Below are 21,061 nucleotides of genomic sequence, written 5' to 3'. Positions count from 1 at the left end.
AGGTTAGACACGAACATACACTTCTCGACGTCATACTTCTTGTCAACAGAAGTCAGTCGAAGATACCCCACCTGCTCGGTAAGGTTTAGTTGGGGCAGGTCGTTGCAACCCAGGGGGACATCCTCCCAGCCTAGCCCCACTCCCCACGATAAATCGGTCTCTTTTCTCAGCTCTGCCACAAGAAAATTCTCTACCCATCCCTTTATTGAATCCTTGTAGCCCGTGAAAAGAGACAATCCACTACGGGGAGAAAAATAGTAAAAATTTTGAACCGATCTAACGAGGCGGAAGAAAGTGGCGAATAAACACGCCGTGGGTGTAAAACCCCAACTCAAGCAGATAGATTCAAAACAACACATGAACAAAATGGAATTTGGGGACAACATCCGGGGGGTTATCCCAAAGTATTGGAAAACCTCGATGAAGAAAGGGGTAAAAGGGAAAGTCAGACCGAAATCCCTCTGCTTAAGGAAGAAGACTATGCAACGACCCCTTTGGGGATCTATCAAACCAGGAGGGGAAGGGTTTGGAAGAACTATCCTTTCATTTTGGAGAGGAGCTCAAATAAGATAAAGCGGAGTGTCTAAATACCCCCGAGAAATATACTTAGTTATGGAAGAAGGAGTAATGTGCGACTCGAGGTTAGCAACATCGGGAAGTTTAGAACCCTCCATGGAAGAATAAGAGAGCGTACCTGAAATGCAATGAGGTTGAAAAAGCAGAAGAAATCGAAGGAAAACAGAGAGCAGAAGAGAACAAGTTTCCTCCGAAGGCAGAGAGAATTCGAAATGAAAGGCAATAATGAAACAAAGAGTTACTCTGGACAGTTTTGTCTTGGAGCGGCGCAGTCATTATTACTCTCGAAGTTTACCCTCTCATCAGTCGGGCAATAACTGCCGAGAAGGTAAAGGGGCAACAATTGAGGACCGCTAGACTCCCCCACCCCTGTCAAGGGTCAGGCCCACGGCAATAGCCCATCATCCAAAGGCCCACACGCTATCTGCATAAAACAAACCCAACTCGTCCAGACCTTAAGACCGGGTTCCACCTGGATCTCTCACCCAGGACGGCTCGACAGATAAGATCTACCTCATCACCACTCATACGATAAATACTGAGGAGGCAAAAGGGCACGTCGTCGAAAGATCCAAGGACGCAAGCAGAGGGAAGCATGATAAAGACCAGACCTGCTCATCACCTAAAAAGGTACATGATCCGACTTATCATTTTTAAGCAAAGACTACGAGTCCGAAGTGATGAGGACGTCGTGGAATCATACAAACCTGTGGGTCAAGACCTCAGCTCACTGGTTAAAAACAGAGCTCACGGGTACGGTTAGTTCAGCTTGGAAAGAGTAAATCGAAAGCTCAATTGGCTAAATGAACTCTAGTTCCGATTGGCTAGAAGGCGAGAAGGAAAAAATGATACAGCGAATTCCTCAGGAAAAATTACGAAGCATGCAGTCTAAATACTTCACTCATGATAAAGAAAGAACAGCTTGAGTATGAACGAAAAACAAAAATTTCATTAAAAGAAAAATACATTACAGCATGTTACAAATACCTACATTACAGGATAAAAAGCTATCCCTAAAGGATTTACATGCCCGGATACATCATCATCTATGTTTACATCACTGTCACCTGCCCCACCATCTTAACTTTCGATTCAGAAGAATTCTCATGGTTCGGAAGATGAGCTTCACAGGCCGGCTGAGCTCTGTCTTGTTATTATAGGGGAACTGAACAAGTTGATCCCCATAAGCATTTCTCACTGTTCCATCATAGGCAGGCTTCCTGCCGCCCAAGTGTGATGCACGATACACTCGAGCAAGCCGAGGAAAACCGGCGAGGCATTCTGAAGAGCAATGGAACAAGTGAATGTTGCAAATCTACACACATACTATGTTGGACTAATTTTAGCAGGTTACCCTTGCTAATATTACGTGTGTAGACAACATCTCGTATCTCATAATAAGCCTCAGAAACCATGTTATTCCATGAGTTCGAGTCAGGAGCAGACATTAGGGGCACCACGAGAATCTCCTCCTCCTCCCCGGAAGAAAGAAAGACAGGAGTCCGGGCAGGAGCAGGGGGAAGAGGTCGTCCGTACGACCTGGAAAACATGATTCTAGCAACTTGTCGAATAACCTCCCCCACCGATCGCCCCACTAGGAAGACGTCCGAAGCAACGTTCAAGCTCCCCATGGGCAGCGTAAGAATCTTAGGGGGCTTAATCCGCTTCACCTTCATCCCAAAGGCTGCAAAAATCACAAAAGCAAGGTTAAAACAGACCCCATGAGAGACAAAGCAGATTCGAAAGAAATAAGGGAAGGGTAAACCGTACCTCTTTCGCATGACAAAGAAAACTAAACCTGCATCTTTTGGGAGATTGATCGAACCAGAGGAAGGAGGATCGGAAAGAGAGATCCCGTTGTCCCGATAATGAGCCCAAGGATGAGAAGGAGGTGTTATTAATATATAGCCAGGGGCTGAGATTTTAATGTAAGACAGGGCGACCTTATACTCTAGGCTAGCGGCATCAGAATCCTTAAAGGCTATTCACAAAAGAGGAAAGAAAGCGTATCGGGAAGATAAAGGCAGGAAAGTGAGGATAACAGTGTGCACAAAGAGCGGAGGAAAGCTAGAAATAGAAAAAAGACGGAGAAGATTTAAAGCTACATGTGACAAAAAGATGAAAGGGCGTCATGGAGCAAGCCGAATTCAAACAGGCGTGGTCATAATGATTCTCGATGTTTACCCCCTCGACAGTTGGGGCAATAACTGCCGAGGAGGTAAAGGGGCAATTGATGACCACTGGATTTCTCCACCCCAGTCAGGGGCCAAGCCCTCGATCGCGGCCCATCGCTCAGAAGCTCACACATCCTCTGCACTAACAGGTCAGGCCCTTTCGAGCCTTGATACCGGGCCTCTCCGAATTTCTCGACCAGGCCGGCCTCACCTTCACTGTACCTCGGGCCGATCTCCTTTGGACCCAGCTTTGCTCCTATCTTCCGGCCCAGTCCAGAACCAGAAGGAAGACTCATTCATCTGCCTTGTGGACCCCTCTATACACGCACAGGGAGAATCAAAGGTCGTTACGTATGGAGCAGAGATCTGATTCCCTCGTACGTCCGTATCAATGTAGCAGGGACAGGTGGACCAACGATATACGTTCTGTTAGCACGTCACTAGCAGACAAAAGAAAACATATAAAAGGAGAAATACTCTCCTCTAGGTCTAAACTTTTTCTAGTTTTACAGAACCCTTTGTAAAACCCTATTTCTCTGGATCTCAGATCATCAAATTAATATTTATATTTAATTTAAAAATAATAAATAAAAATAAATCAATTTAAATTTATTATTAATTTATTTAAAATAAATAAAATAAATTCTATTATCACAATTACACTAACAACAATATTTTTAAGGCAATTATTAAATTATTAATTTAATATTATTAAAATAATAATTTTAATCGCAGTTTAAAATTATTATAAATAAAATTTATTTTTTTATTATATAATAATATATTTTAATTGCTTTCAAAAAAAATATATTTTAATAAAAATATATTTTATATTTAATAAAATTTTAATTACGCAATTTATCTTTTATTAAAAATAATTAAATCATCATTTTATTTTTAATAATTATGAATTTTAAATTATTATTATTAATTTTTAATTACAATTAAAAAATATAAGATAATAATTTAAGACAATAATTTACTGCTAAAAGCCTTAAATATATTTTTATGTCAGTGAATGTTTAGATTTTATTCTGTTACTTTTACAAATTCACATTCAAAGATATAATTTAATTTTTAATTTTATTATAAATTTGGATGAAAAAAAATTAAATCGAAAAATAAAATCTAAATTATGATTAAGATATTAAATTAAAAATAAATGGGATTTCGATAGTATCCAATATCCATATATGCAGAAGAGGGAGAGTGAACTTCAACCTTACAAGACATTTGGATTTTTTTGCTTCTTCTCCTTTCTTCTCACTGGTCAGAGAGAGCATTTTGATTAGAAATGGCAGGAGCAGCAGTGAAGAGGATAAAGCTAGGATCACAAGGGCTGGAGGTATCAGCACAGGGACTTGGGTGCATGAGCATGTCAGCCTTCTATGGCCCTCCAAAGCCTGAATCCGATATGATTGCTCTCATTCACCACGCCATCAACACCGGCGTCACTTTCTTTGATACCTCCGACGTCTATGGACCTCATACCAATGAGATTCTTCTGGGCAAGGTTTGTTTTTGGCTCTAGCCTTTTTTTCCCCCTATTTTTTAATGGGAAACGAATGAGTTTTGAATTTTCACAGGCGCTTAAAGGAGATATAAGGAAGAAAGTGGAACTGGCTACCAAATTTTCCATCAACTTGAAGGATGGGAAGATGGAGATTAGAGGGGATCCTGCCTATGTGAGAGCTGCTTGTGAAGCTAGCTTGAAGCGCCTTGATGTTGATTGTATTGATCTCTATTACCAACATCGCGTTGATACCTCTGTTCCCATTGAAGTCACGGTTTGCCTCTTTTCTGTCCTTTATTTATTTTTTTCACACGCAATTCTTTTTAGTTCCTTGCTTTGATAAATTGGGTAATTGCTCTTATCTCATAGAATTTGTATTTACATTTCCCAGTTTTTTAAATTGAGAATTCATGTTTCGGTTTTTCAAATTTTAAGTAAAATTTAGAAATATGTTTTTAATTTTTTTTTTTTTATAAAGAAAACAGAAATTTATGTTTTTCAACCGGTTTCAAGTGAAGAAGTAATGAATTTTCTATAATGAAAATTTACTATAATTTCTTTTTCATTCTAAAATTGAATAACTATTTAGGAAAAATTTTTAGTTATGATAATAAAATTAATCTTATATTGAAAAATTTTAAAAGTAAAATAAGATTTTAAATATATTATGATTTATTTTCTAAAGATATGAAGTTGAATTAGGAATTATACTTGAATCATTTTTTCAGGTCTGCAAGAATTAGCAAGAAAATGGAGGAAATAGAATAAAGAGAAAGACAAAAGTGGCGCAGAGAACACACAGAATTGTAGAGAGGAAATATTATTAAGATTCACTGAATTTATACTTACAACATGGTCTTTTTTTCTCTATAATTAACAATGAAACTGACACTAGCTAACAGGTTGTCTAATGCATTTGACACGTGGACATTGTACTATCTGTAGCAGAAGAGGAGACTGCAGAGGATTATTATCAAACAATGTTTTAGGATATGTGATATGACCAGACATAGTCCTATCTAGATACCAAAAATAGATGAAAGGAATGTTCTAATTTTTTAAAATATGGAGACTCAAATGATGAATGAAGTATAAAAGGTTGATCAAACCTTTTGCATTTTTGAGCTTGATTGGATTAAAATTGTGTTACTAATCTGTTTCTTTGGTAGAAAATTTGACAATGTATACTGTTGTATGCAGTAAAATTTTGTGGATGATCTTTTCTACTATTATCTATGTTATTGCATCATCAAAATTCACTTGCTTTTGGCACTCTTAATTCTTCTTTCCCTTTGTCTTCGGCAGGTGGGCGAGCTCAAGAAACTAGTTGAAGAGGGTAAAATAAAGTATATAGGTCTGTCTGAGGCTTCTGCCTCAACAATCAGACGAGCTCATGCCGTTCACCCGATAACAGCAGTGCAGTTGGAGTGGTCTTTGTGGTCTAGGGATGTGGAAGAAGAGATTGTTCCTACTTGCAGGTGACATCAATAACAAAAAATTAATTATTTAATGAGTTCAAAATGATTAAAAATCTATCATTTTTATGGAGTATATAAGATCCTGAATCTGATCTCATTCTTCTTATTGTCAGAGAACTTGGCATTGGCATTGTTGCATACAGCCCTCTGGGACGAGGATTCTTTTCATCTGGGCCTAAGCTGGTTGAAACCCTTTCAGAGGGTGACTTTCGCAAGGTTGTTAATCTTTACTATTATTTATGAACTTATAAGCTCTATGTTTCTTGTGCATTGAGTGTCCTAACATCAATATTTAATCTTTAAGAAAATTAAGGATTGTCCTGCAAGTTCTCCTTGTATAGTTTTCTGCAGGTTTTACAATAGTTATATAATGATCTCTGGTTGCATGCAGAGCTTTGCTTATACATCTTATTGAGTTGCTTTTGCAGTCATAAACTTCTCAATTTCAAGTTAGTAGTTCCTGGAGATCCACATTCTTTGCCCTTTCTAGTTGTTTTGTCTCCCCACCATTTGATTGCAAATCTTTCCGGCACTGATAATTTGCAAACAGTTGGAGTCTAGCAGTTCAAATTCAGATTTTCTGCTCATGTCTCTACTGCATTTTTTCTTAGCAGTTTAGTTTCTTGTGGGTTATCAAAACTGGAGTCTAATTTTCTGTGGTTGTCTAATATTTCCTTTAACCCCCCATTTACTTGTAGAACAAAACAAGCCTTAATTAGTCCCTTTAAACTATACTGCATTCTCAGTTTTTTGCACAAATCTTTTTAATGTTAATGTTTTAAATTAAATCAGAGGGCGATATCGCTCGTTTCTCATGTAGCCTCAATCCATTATTTTGGTTCTAATAAGCAGTTGTCACTTTCTTCTTCAGCAAACCATTTACAATTTGGATTGCTAGGACCTGGGATATCAATTAGCACACTGTTTCTGGACCAGTTCCGTAATGCTACAATTTTGTTCACCTTCTGTATAAAGTTCAAGAAAGACTTGCTTAAACTAATGATACCTTGACAAAATACCAAATCATGGTTTTGAAAAATCTAGCTTATTTGAGAATATCTGGATCATCATCTGCTATTTTGCTCTACTATGGGACAGTTGGTGCTGTTTTGCTGCCCTGCAAGGAGGAACATGCGTTCTTAGGTTGCAGCATTATATTAGCCACGTGTCATCTGTTAAATAAACTGTGATACCTTGATTATTTGTTTTGTTGATGAGATGACTTCTGATACTGAGACAAGTATTTCTGTTGTCACAGTATCTACCTAGGTTCCAACCTGAAAATCTGGAACACAATAAACACCTTTTCGAGCGGGTTAACGAAATTGCAGCAAGGAAACAATGCACTCCATCACAGCTAGCACTAGCCTGGGTGCATCACCAAGGAGATGATGTATGTCCCATTCCTGGAACCACCAAGATAGAAAATTTCAACCAGAATATTGGAGCTCTGTCTGTGAAACTCACACCAGAAGACATGGCTGAGCTTGAATCCATTGCATCAGCAAGTGCTGTTAAAGGTGGTAGATATGGGAGCGACATGGGTACATACAAAGATTCTGACACTCCACCGCTGTCTTCATGGAAAGCTGTGTAGAGGCAAGCTCTTCTGCACTTCATCATCTTTTGTATTTCAGGGCTGTCTTTGCATCTGGAGAGTGCATATCTCTATTATTATGGTGTAATTGGATTTGGAGAACACATTCCTGTTTTGGCTTCGCTTGTAATAAAAATCTATATTCCTATCTTCAATTACGTTTTAAAGCATTGCATGAAATTTCCTTATCTATAATTGGGGGTTTATTTGGTATTACTATTAATTGAAGCTTCTGTTGAGAAATATGTTAATTAAAGAGTATTAAATATTAATTTGATGTTAAATTTATTTTAAAATAGCACTCACAGTTTCAGTCTGGTGTTAATTTTATCTGATTAATTTTGAAAAGTCTCAGATTCTACTTTTCAATTCTCAATTTCTATTTAAAAAAAAAAAATCTATTTTAAAATAAAGAATAATTTTTTAATTTTTGTTTTTAATATCTAAAGTAATCTTTTTCCATATTTAGTTGGTTGGAACAAGGATGTTGTCTGGTAGTACTAATTGTTTTAGAAATTATAATAGTTGGTAGATGTTATAGTAAATTATTCGATATTTTTCTCTCGTTCAATTTATGATCGATTTTTATGAATAGAACAAATATTCGTTGAGAGAATTAAATATTCGAGTCTTTTCATTTTTAAATAATGAGTTGTGTTAAAATCTATTATGATTTTTTTAATATTGGTTTTTTTTTTTTCTTTTAATTTTTCAAAAAAACACTCATTTTTTCCTAACATGCAATATCTAAGTTAGATTTCTGTGCATTTAACTTTTGAATGGGCTTGAATTTCTCTAATTTACTTATGAAATTTGTTTCTCTTTGATGAGATTTTGTGTTCAAGATTGAAGTACTTTCCCAGCTTGCATTTTCCTTTCCTTTATTTACTTCCACGAAACTAGTAATCTCGCACAAGTGCAATTGTGAAATAAATTACTTTAGTCTGTTTTAAAATCAAAGTTTTGATTAAATTTTTTACTTAATTTTATTCAATTATATCTTTAAATGGAATATGGTATAAATCAATAGTCTCACTAAAATGAATGTCTAATTTACTCTTTAGTTATTTTTGGAGGTAAATTTCCTTTAAATTACTCTCCTTTTCTCTATTATTTTTTGTAATTATAAATTTTTTTAATAAATAATAATTATTATTTAATCATTTTCAAGATAAATAATTACATTTTGAAGAAAATTTTATAAAGTTTATTCTCTGAGACACATTTTCCATTCTCTAGAAAGCTCTCCCGTACACATTTTCATCTCCTACTGTTCCCCTACCCTACACATCTTTTCCTTATCTCTCAAACAGAATAATCAATCAATCAATCAATCAATCAATCAATCATAGAAATTATATCAGATTTGTTAATTAACCGACAAGTGGAAACAATAATATAGTGACACGTGTTTTTTTACCAAAACTTAACAAGCCGTATAAAAGTCTTAACTTGATTATACGTTACTATAATTTAAAAAAATAAAAAATAATTTTAAAATAAAAAAATATAAATAAAAAGTATAGGAAAGAGTATAAAATAATTTTAATATTATATAATAATAAATTTAATAATCATGTTTAATTAAATATGTATAAAGTTTTATGCAAAATTTATTAAAATATATAAAATAAAATTTAAATCTACGTATAAATATTTTATTAAATAGAGAGAGTTATATTTAAATTATATAATTATATAATTTAAATATAACTACGTAACTCTATTGCTAGTACTAAGAGATATTAATTTATTATTTCTTAATGGCTAATGGGTTAAGAAAAACTTGAAATATATATATTGTAAAAAATATAGAAAAAGTGTTTATTCAAAGATACACGTCTGGCTGAGCAGTATTCGGTTCAAATCAAAAAAATTGATCGAATTGAATTGATTTAAAAATTTAATTCGGTTTTTTATGCATTTCGGTTCGGTTTGGTTTTTAATTTCAGAAATCTCAGTTATTTCGGTTCAGTTCGGTTTTGATCAGAAAAAATTGAAAAAATCGAACCGAACCAGTTAGTGATAATAATATATTTTTTCAATAATATAGAGAAATTAAATCATATTAAGATTAAAATATTTTAATTAAATTTTAAAATATTAAAAATAAAGTGTAAAAAATAAAAAAATTATTAAAAATCGAAACCGATCAAACTAAACCGAACCGAATCAGACCGGTTCTGTTTGATTCAGTTTCTGACTAAAATCGATTTGGTTCGATTTTCATAAACACTAAAATTTTGGTTTTCGGTTTATTCAGTTCGGTTCGATTTTGAACTGAACCGACCGAATGCTCACTCCTAGACACGTCGAGGAAAGAAATATATCATTTAGAGAATAATTATTAGATTAGAGGGAGAAAAATACATAGAGTAACAGCCGTGGCGGAGTCAGGAGCTTCTATTTGGTAGGGCACCGGCTGCACCGCTGCGGCACCACCGGCTGCACCGCTGCGGTACCTTCATCCCCCTTCAAAGCATTTTCCGGTCGCCGGTACGGCACGTGTTCCCCTTGCCGTACCTTCCCTCCGCCCCTGAGCAACAGTATATATAATTATAAAAATTTAATATTATTTAATCTCTAAGAGTTTAAAAATTAAAATAAAAAAATAATACAAATAAATATTATAAATTAAGAGTGAATTTAAAATAATATCACTTATATATTCTTGTTATAGTATTTATAACTTTTTTCTGTTAAAGAGTATTTATAAAATTACTTAATTTGTTTGAGAAATATTACTTAATATTTATTATATAGTATTTATTATTTACATTAAAACATATTTGTATTTAATATTTTAAATTTATTATTATATATAACTATACTTTTAACTTGTTTTCTGTTACAAATTTAAAATTAAATTATAAATTATTATATTTTATTTAATAATTATATTATAATTAAATTATATATAAAAATTTTACATTACTACAAATATAATAATGAATTTATAAAATATTAAACTAATATAAATATTTAGCTAAACGATATAACCATACGCATATTTAATAAGTTTATAAATAAGTTTGTTATTAAATTTATTTGTGAGTTTTATGGATAAATTTAATTCATAAAACAAATTCATGAACTTGATTAATGATTTTATTTGCGAGTAAACTCGTAAATTTATTCGCGAATCAGCTCACGAATTTATTCACGAACTCAATAGTTCATGATTGAGGTTGAGTTGAACTTATTTAGAAATCGTCTGATTGAGATTTTATTGAATCGAGTTTTAAATAATTTATAAATAATTTAATTTATTTACACTCTTTTCTTTATTTTACTTCAAACCTCAAAACTTATGAATTAACTTAAAAAAAAAACACTTCTAACAATTTAAAATATATTACCCTTCACAATTTAAACTTAAATATAAATTACATTTATGGGGAAAAGGACAATTGATTACATATACATATACATATTTATATATATACATACAACGACAGACTTAGGGAGGTCAAGGAGTCGTGGCTTCCTGAAAATTTTTAAATTTTATAGAAGCATTTAGATAATTTTACATATAGTAAAAAAAATTATTATTAAATTTTTGTATATTTAAAAAATTTATTAATTAATTTTTATTTTAAAGTCACTCAATTAAAATATTTTATACTTTATAAAATTAATATTTTAATTTTTCTATTAAATAAATTCTCACGCCCATTCAATACTATTTAATTTATTTAATTTTTATTTTTATTTTATTTTTTCCATCTCATTTTCTATTTTTTCAATTTAAAAAATTTATTTTTGATTTTTAAAATTTCAACTTTAATATATTAATTTTTTTAAAAAATTATTTTCGTAATTTAATTTTATACGTTATTTTTATTATTAAGAAAGTAATTATCTCACGTAATTAGTTTCTAATCTATTTATATAATTGAAATTATTTATTAAATTATTTAAATTTAAAGAAATTAATTTTAAATTTTTATAAATAAAAATATTTTATGAATAATATTTTATTAATTAATAAGAATCATAGATTATTTAAATTTAAAAAATAATTTAATTTTAAAAATACAAATTTAAAAATATTTAAATATAAATTAAATATTATTTTTATAGATAATAAGTTAGATTATTTAAATTTAAGAAAATAAAATAAAAATATTGTTTGGATTAGATAATTTAATAAAAAATAAATAAATTTTATAATAACTATTATATTAAATAATTATGTTACTTTAACATTATTATTTTTTTATGTTTTACATATTGCAGTCAATCATGATGGAAAGAGTTTTTTCTATAATAAATATTATTAAAAATTAATTTTATGATAATAAATATTATTAAAAGTCGATTTCATGATATAATAGAAATAAACTATTCAGTAATTTATTTTTGACTTATATCAAAAGATATATTTGTAAATATTAGAAATAAAAGTGTTATTAATATATTTTAATTAATAAAAAATAGATAAATTATAATTTAATTATAATATTTTATTAATTTTTTTATAAAATTTTTAATATATATTTATTTTATATATTTTATTTTATGCGATTATTCATTAAAATCGGGTCGCTATATATAATACATATAAACATATATATATATATATATATACATACGTTATTTATAAGCTACATTAACAATCTAATGTAAAGAAAAACTTCTTAAAACTATTGGGACTTCGAAGTGACTATGTCCTCTTCAACTGGTCAACTATTTACAAGCTGCATGAGAAAAGAGAATATTTTCACTTGCTAAGCTACTTAGCTTAGTTATGCTCACTTTCATATAGTAATAGAATATATATATATGAAAATAATACATTATAAATACAGATAAAATACGAAAGCATAAAAGTTTTTCTCTGTGATCTTTCTGTAACTCCATACTCTCGCTTTTTTCTCTTTCTTAAATCTAACTCCTCATTTTCCTTTTCCCATGAAAAACAATCTACGTTAATTAATTATCGATAAAAAAGAAAATATTGTCCCTATTAAAAATTTCAGAGATATTTCGATCGTCACTTATGATTTTTATATGGTGGGAATGTTTCTCATATACAATCCAATCAGTATTCAGAATATGCAAATCTCTTTGGCAGATTTATGACATCCTTTAGAGGGGATGATGATATTACAGGTTTTCCTTCCTCTCAACAGGATGCCTCTAATCACATCTCTGCAAATGTTAATTTGACAGATAACAGTGAAGCAGCTTATCCCGTTAAAGGTCGGGATAGTCGAAAGCAATGGTCGTCCTGTGTTGGAACTGCCAAGGACTAGGCAATTTTCGGACAGTTAATACATTGAAAGATTTGGTTACTAGTGACAAGTCAGACATTTTATTTTTGATGGAAACAAAAGTTTTAGCTCTCCGTCACTGTTTGCTCTTTGTGATAAAATTTTTGCCTTTTAATGGCTGTATTTTTATAGACTGTTTGCAAGTGATTCAATCTCTTCAGTCTCCACATTTAGATATTTCTGAACTGGTTTAATTTTGAATGATTGTAAATTTTTATTAGACTCTAAAACTGATATTTCTGTTAGATGGATTCGTCGTCATGTCATTCTAGATGCTCATATTTTGGCTAGAGAATCTATTAGACATGATTGTCTCTCTATTTGAATGATATCTCTATTTGTTTGATGGAATTTTATTACTAAAATCAGTAGTTTTACTTTCAAAAAATAGGAGACCAAAAATTATGGAAACAAAACAACTATCAGAATATATAAAGCATACTGCAGTCTCAATTGTAAAGTAAACTTACTGTTAAAAATGTTATCTCAACGTAGTCTTATTTTAACTGTCAGCCCTTATAAATTTAATATATTCAAATAGCTAGATAAAAAATAAGTATATTTATATGTAACAAGTGCAAACCGTAAGGTCTAGAGAATGATAACTACAGTGATAAGCACCATTATCATATTGAAGGGTGTATCAATGTGACCCTCGAATCATATAAACAGTAGCGCAATACTGTTAACATATATGACATACAATACTGTTAACATATATGACATACTATGTCCTTATACTAACTCTAAATTTCTATTAAACTCAATAGGACCAATATTATTTATATTAATCATTTGTATTTTTTACACGCAATTGCATTTTCAAATTTAAATAATAAAATTCTTTAAAGATTTATTTCGAATGTATAACAAGTAGCAACTTCACAAAAATACGTACATAACAATTTGCTAGTTGCCATAATATATGTGCATAAATTATATATATATTTACTTCAATTTTATATTTTCGCCCATAACACATATTTCTATCTAATTTCATAGTCAAAATTTGGTAAGGCGTAAGGTATATTTAGCTTCTATTTTCTTTATAAAAGTTATTTCTCTATATCTTATATTTCTAACCGCCAATAGTGCAACTACCAGCCTTGATTTGGTCATCTATACCGGTACTATTTTGTGCGACTTTAAACTTAAGATTAATAATATAATTTAAAAAATTGCTTTCTAAAAATTTTTATCTCTAAAAATTTTTAAAAGTTCAAGCAATAAATTAAACTTTACTCCTTCATAAAAAATAATGGAAAAGCATTGCACTTTGAATCAACTTAGGTAGAAAATGTAATTTAGAGAATTGCCTATCCTATCAAAACCCAAGTCATTAAAAATTATAACTCAATTTAATCCTGAACCACTATGATTTGCATTTCTTTATGAAGAAACAAAGAAAGAAAGAAAGAAAAAAAAAAAAAAAACTATACTTTAACTACTCATTATCAGAAGAAAAAATCCAAGTCATTTTCTAAACCTGTCCCTGAAAGTTTTAGCTTCCAACTATTTCCTACTGCAAAAGCTATGCCTGGATCCCTTCCTTCTTTTATCTCCCTTCGCACTTTTTCAACTCTTTCAAGGACTCCCTTTACTGCTATGTCAAATGCATCTTCTATGGTCTCTAGTTTAGAACTGGGATCTGCATAAATTACTTTTGGGATTAGCTTGATAACCTCCTCTCTCATATCCATTATCTGTTCATCAGAAAATTGGAGCAATGTCTCATTGATGCTGATGCTTGCATTTTTCACCTGGTACCCTGGTATGAACACTGAGTACTTTGTATAATTCTTTGGAAAATACCAGAAATACTGTGCATAAGCAGATCCTGGATGGAAGAAAACTGGAATGCATCCTGTCAAAATAGAATCAAAAGTTGATCTCCTGGTGTAGGAATCTCCAGGAGGCTGCAAGCAGAAAATTGAGTCCTGAAATAACTTCAGCACCTCAACTGGGCTGTCACACTTGTTTGGTCCTGAATTACAATCCAGCAACTTGCATAATCTCTCTGAAGCTACACATTGATCTATGATCTGACTGCGAATTGAATCTGATAGAAGAGGTCTCGGTGCGCCTGCAAAAGAGAACAAGTATTTTCTTTTATGTTTTCTGACTGTTTCCTGCCATTGAATCACCTCACTGTCAGTTGAAGGATGGAAGTGAGTTGGGTATGGGATTGCAAATTCATTAGTCCAAGAATTTGATTCAATTGTCAACATTGTCATGTTCATAGATTCAGGCAACGACATAAGTACGCTTCCCCAACCTTCGTCGTTATTGATATCTCTTCGAAAATCCCAAGAAATCCTTCCAGCAACAAAGAAATGGTCTCTACCAGACATTCTCTTCCACTGAGGTTGTTTTGCCAGCCACCTGACAAGATCAAGACTCAAAGTGTCTCGAACTGATGCGTTGTAATCCCAGAGGTAGCGGCCGAGATCAAGGCCACAATAGGAAGGTACAAAAATGGCAGAAGCCAAAGAAGAATCATCTGTCAGACAATCATATTGATTCATTCTATTACGAAATATGACTTCTAAAAGAAACTGATTGGTTGCAAACCAGCTCTTCCCCAACTGCATACCAAAACCTGAGTTTCCTACAAATGGGCACATGTCGTACCATCTGTAAAGAGAAGTGCAATTCTGGAGGACATGGTCGTTGAATCTTGGAGGAAGACGATGAACATATATATAACGACCTGAACAAGAATCTATAGGATGTGTTTCATTGGATTTTGGATCATGATTAGGCTTCCTTCGGGTATTGAACAAAGAGTTATTGCTTAAAAAAGCTGGATTATAATCAAAAGAATACAGAAAGAGAAAGAACAAAAAAGAGACAACAAAGATGACAAACCAGTATCTATTAAGGGCTATGATAGATTTCTCCATGGACGAGATCTTCTGGGAGGCTGTGTCTGGAATAGTGTTATGGTAGAGACTTAATCTCTAGCCTGCTGTCTGTATATGAAGGATTTGCAAAGAGTAGAAACGGCAGAAAATATTTATCAGGATTCATTGAAATATAAGGCAAGGAAGATGGATTTTATGGAAAGGTGTAAACAGGAAAATCCAGAGAAAAAAATAGTAAGGTAGGCCTTTGTGACTTTAGAAGGAAACTTGTTAATATATTCAAATCCCTTGTAATCTCGTATCCTTCCCGTTGAAAACGATATCCTTTTTTCCTTTTTCTTTTCGTCTTCATTGGTCAACTAGTTTGAGATAATAGACAAAGTCCGTCAACTTATTTTACACTTTAATTGTCATGACTATGATGTTCTTTTTTCTAAATACAAATTTAAAAAAACAAAATTCGATAACTCTAATATTTATTCGGATATATTATCCCGATTAGTGTATAATTACGACCTTAATACTCTCCTTTTTTCTAAAACATAAAGGCTTGTTTGGTTTTTCCGGTTAGGAACATAGTCCGTCAACTTATTTTACTAATAGCTAATACTGATGATAAATTATATTTAATTATTATTTTATATATATAAAATGATGAATAAATATGTATATCATATAATTTATTAAAGTAATAATTTATTATATAATATATAAGATATAATAATATAATTATTAATAAAATAAATTTTATTTTTTATGTATATCTAGATTTTTATTATATAAAAAATATATAATTATTTTATAAGTATAAATAATTTATTAATATATATTAAAATTTTATAATTAATAAATACTAAAATGATAATATTAAAATAAAAGATAAAGTCTCGTAATCGAATTAATTTTGAATAGAAATTAATTTAAATTTAATTAATTTAATTTAATTTGATTCAGTTATTTAAATTTTTTAATAAATTTTTTATTTTTCACACTTTATTTTTAATATTTTAAAATTTAATTAAAATATTTCTGAATTGCTACTACTCTATATTTATTAGATAAATTTATCACATATTTTTAAATTGCTGCATATAGAACCTAGTTAGTTTAACTATTATATATAGTTGATAGTTGATTATTGGTAACTAATGTTAGGGGTGAGTATTTGGTTGATTCGATTTAAAATCGAATCGAACTGAATAAATTAAAAATTAAAATTTTGGTATTTATAAAAATCAAATCGAATCGATTTTAATCAAAAATCGAATCAAACTAAATCGGTATAATTTTATTTGATTCGATTTGATTTCATCGATTTATATCTTTAATAAATTTTTTTATTTTATGCACTTTATTTTTAGTATTTTAAAATTTAATTAAAATATTTTAACTTTAATATGAACTAATCTTTATATATTATTAAAAATAATATACTATTAATTATTATTAATTAGTTCGTTTCAATTGTTTTAATTTTTTCTGATTAAAATTAAATCAAATTAAAATAATTAAAATTTTTAAAATTAAAAATCTAATCGTATCAAAATAAATAAAAAATTTAATTTAATTTTTAAATTAATTGAGTTAAATTTATTCAATTTGAAGTGAATAAGGCTCGGCATGACTAATGCTGAGGTTGATAACATGTAATTGTTGTTGTTATTACTTTTTTTTTTCCCTGTTATACCCTTGAATTACTCATCACCCTATTATCACTAACATTTAATGCAATTAATGCTGCAAAGTTGGTAATCACTTAAGTTAGGAAACCATTTTAAAAAAATAAATAAAATTTTAGGCAACTAATGCTGGATGTACAACCAGGATGACACATAGTGTCTAAAATGGACAAAAACATAATATAATAATCAAGCAAAGTCATTCAACTATGGAACGTTTTTAGTATCAAAAACTCAATTTTTTATTAAAAAAATAAATTGGCATTTGTCCGTCAAGTTTGTTTTCAATTTTTTAATTCCATTTTATAAAAAAATAAATGTTGTCAGATTCCATTTATAAAAAAAATGTTGTTAGATTTCATTCCAAATTAATTTCTTTAATTGATTTGAATGATTTGCCGGAAAATATCACCTCAATTAATGATTACTAGATTAGAGCTGCATGCAGTTTTTCGATTTCAAATGAAATGAAAATTTTGAAAAATTATATCAAATTGTATTGAAATAAAACAAAAATTAATATTATATTAAATTAAATTTATTTAACTCCTTAATTTTAATTTTTTTTATTAAAAACTGCATTGAAATTGAATTGAAATTATATCAAAAAATTAATTATATATATATATATATGTTTTTAACGATTTTAATAATATTGTGGTTCTATAAATTATAGATCTAATATAATCTTATGAATTATGTTATCAAAATTATATACTTATATTTAAATAATTTAAATTTAAATTTTATAAATTATTAAATAATAAAAACAATAATTAATAGCTTTCAAAGTTTCCCTTTGTGATTGTCTGTGACTCGATACTCTCGCTTTTTTCTTTTCTTCAAACTTAACTCCTTCTTTTCTTTTTCTTATGAAAGACGATCCGCGTCAATTAACTATCAATGAAAAATAAGATATTGTCCCTATTAAGAACTTCAAAGATATTCCGATCGTCACTTATGATTTCTGTATGGTGAGAATGTTTTTCACATACAATCAAATCAATTTTTAAAATATGCATACCTCTTTGATAGATCTATAGCATCCGGGATGATGATACTATAGGGTTTTCTTTCTCTCAACAGGATGTCTCTTACCACACCCCTGCGAATGTTAATTTGATAGGTAACAGTGAAGCGGCTCATTCCGTCAAAGGTTGGGATAGCCGAAAGCAATGATCGTCCTGTATTGGAACTGTTTAGGACTCTGCAATCTTTAGACAATTAATGCATTGAAAGATTTGGTTATTAGTTACAAGCCAGACATTTTATTTTTGATGAAAATAAAAGTTTTAACTCTTGCTTTTTGCGACATAATTTTTGCCTTTTAAAGACTGTATTTTTATGGATTGTTTGCAAGTAGTTCAATCTCTTCGGTCAATATTTTTGAATTGGGTTTGATTTTGATGATTGTAAATTTTTGTTAGATTCTAGAATTGATATTTCTATTATATGGGTTCGTCGTTATACCACTCTAACTGCTCATACTTTGATTAGAAAATTTATTAAGCATGATCGTCTCTATTTGAAATGATATCTCTATTTGTTTAATAAAATTTTATTAGTACAATAATTAGTTTTACTTAAAAAAAATAAATTATTAAATAATATATAAAAGAGAATCATAAATAAATAAGGATATATATATAAATAAAATAACTGAGTGCATATATATATATATATATATATATACTCTTTTCATTATTTTTATATTAAATATTTTTTAATAATTTTTAAATTAAATTATTCATATAATTTGTATATGAATCTCTTTTAATTAGTAAATAATTATTAACTTTATATTTTAATTAATTATTAAAGATTTATAACAATATGATTTAAATAATTTAATTAATTAATTACAATTTATTTTAACTAAATAGATTATATATATATATATATTATTTCATGTATAAATGTATTAATTACTTGTAGTTTAAATTTTAATTATGGGAGAGAATCACATATTAATAATATAATATATTTTTACATATTAATTATATATGTATTTTTTAATTAAAATTATATAATTTATAACTATATAAAAATAATATAATATTATATAATTTACAATTCTTTTAAAAATTAATTTTATTATTTATTTGGCTCTTATATACTATAATATCATATAGATTGTAAAATCAATTTATTTAATATTTTTTTTATTTTGCATAACTATATTTATAAAAATATAATATAAATAATATTATTAGCGTCATCAATAAAAAGTTCTCTTTCTTTGCTTGCATTTGTCTAAACGGGGTACTTCTGTTTGTGAAGGGTTACATCTGAAAAATGAGTGATTCTATTTCATTAAATAGTTCCATTGAAACAATAATACATAAAGAAAGGATTTTTTATCCTGTCGATGCTATGCGGATATAAAGTAAGAAGTTGATATTTCTTTGGAAAGTCTACGATTTTCAAGGTATTTACCATATTGTCTTCATATTTTAGCAGCACTGGATTTATTGAAAATTATAAAAAAAACACCAAATTGTTCCCATAATAACAAAATTGCCATCACACGTGAGGCGTAAACTTTTGTTATTATTTACTATTGGACCACTAAAGATCAATAAGTTATCAAAGAAGCCATCTAACTTTTCTTTTAAATAAAGTTTATCATTGTTCATCTACCTATAAATTCAAGCTAGAAGGTGAAAGGTCAAATTTTATTAAATGAAAAAATAACACATGTAATTTTACTTTGAAAAATAATACATGTATTCTCTAGTGATGTATAATCATCATTCTACTCGTTACGTTCTTGTCATTCAGAATTGTACATACGGGTGCACCGGCCTGCTCATCTTCGTTAAGTACCCATTTAATTTCTTTCCGACACATGTGGTGATAGAGTTGAGACATAGTTTGTCTGCTCTCCTATTCCAGTCACAACAGGTGAGTTAGACTCTTTTCTAGTAGGTCCAGGTTTTCGAATGGTCCGGCCTGCCTTAGACGCGGATTGAACGCGATGCTAATGGATTAGTCCGCTTAATGAACTATAGTGGATTTTAAGCCTGTCTTTTTCATCAAAACTCGATCTCAGTTCGAATGGCAGAGTTCTAGTGATTATCGATATGCATTTTAAGAAAAAAAATATTAATTATTAGTAGATAAAAAGAGTCTTAGTTGCTAATCTTAATTCCAAAAACAAAACTAATTATGCACTTATGATCTAATTTATTTACCCAACAACCAAATTGCCAATAGCAACAAGTAAAAGGTATCTTAATACAAATTCTAAAAATTTATAGAATATATCAAACACAATTTTTCATTATTAGATAAAATTACTTAATCCAATATTTATAAATAATTTGGTGTACAAATTATTTTTATAGACTAATTTGAATTATTTTATTTAATAAGCTAAAAATATAAATTAAAAATAATAAAAAATGCTACTAAATTAAATTTTGTCAAATTTGATTTTATTTTTATAAATAAATTCGTGATCAATATTAAAATTATGATTTAATTATCTAAAATTAAAATATTATGATATAAATTTGAATTCAATTAAAAGTTTTGGATTATTTTGTGAAATTGATTTTTTTTTAACTATTTGGCTATAAAATTATTATATAGTGAAACATTATACTAAATTAATAATTAATAATAATCAAATGAACTATTTAGTTTTTTTAGAAAATGTATTTGGTTTTAATAGAATAAAAATTTAATAACATTATTAATAAGCAAAAATTATTATTTAATTTTTAGAGTAAAACTTATTAATTAATTTTTTAATTTTAAAAAATGTATTAAAATATTTTTGACATTTTAAAAAATTTATTAATTAAGTTTTTTTATTAATTATTAATTTTAACTATTAAATATTATAAAAAAATTTTAAAATATTTAAATAAATTAATTAATAAATTATTTAAAAATTTTA

At 29.2% G+C, this 21,061-nt stretch overlaps 2 protein-coding genes across 2 annotated transcripts; one reads left to right on the top strand and one right to left on the bottom strand.

Moving 5' to 3' along the window:
- Positions 1-3,946: 3,946 nt before the first annotated feature.
- Positions 3,947-7,493, top strand: LOC110614386 (probable aldo-keto reductase 2). Its single transcript, XM_021755904.2, has 5 exons — positions 3,947-4,263; positions 4,337-4,537; positions 5,569-5,741; positions 5,855-5,957; positions 7,000-7,493. The coding sequence occupies exons 1-5, from the start codon at positions 4,045-4,047 to the stop codon at positions 7,336-7,338; spliced, it is 1,035 nt and encodes a 344-aa protein (XP_021611596.1). The 5' UTR covers positions 3,947-4,044; the 3' UTR covers positions 7,339-7,493.
- Positions 7,494-13,897: 6,404 nt separating this feature from the next.
- LOC110615451 (probable xyloglucan galactosyltransferase GT14) lies at positions 13,898-15,676 on the bottom strand. The gene has a single exon (XM_021757291.2). The coding sequence runs from the start codon at positions 15,515-15,517 to the stop codon at positions 14,069-14,071; it is 1,449 nt and encodes a 482-aa protein (XP_021612983.1). The 5' UTR covers positions 15,518-15,676; the 3' UTR covers positions 13,898-14,068.
- Positions 15,677-21,061: the final 5,385 nt, after the last annotated feature.

The sequence above is a fragment of the Manihot esculenta genome, chromosome 5 (assembly GCF_001659605.2).
Source record: "Manihot esculenta cultivar AM560-2 chromosome 5, M.esculenta_v8, whole genome shotgun sequence".
NCBI classification, from domain to species: Eukaryota; Viridiplantae; Streptophyta; class Magnoliopsida; order Malpighiales; family Euphorbiaceae; genus Manihot; species Manihot esculenta.
The sequence above is the reverse complement of the archived record's forward strand: the minus strand, read 5'-3'. Positions and strand labels throughout refer to the sequence as shown.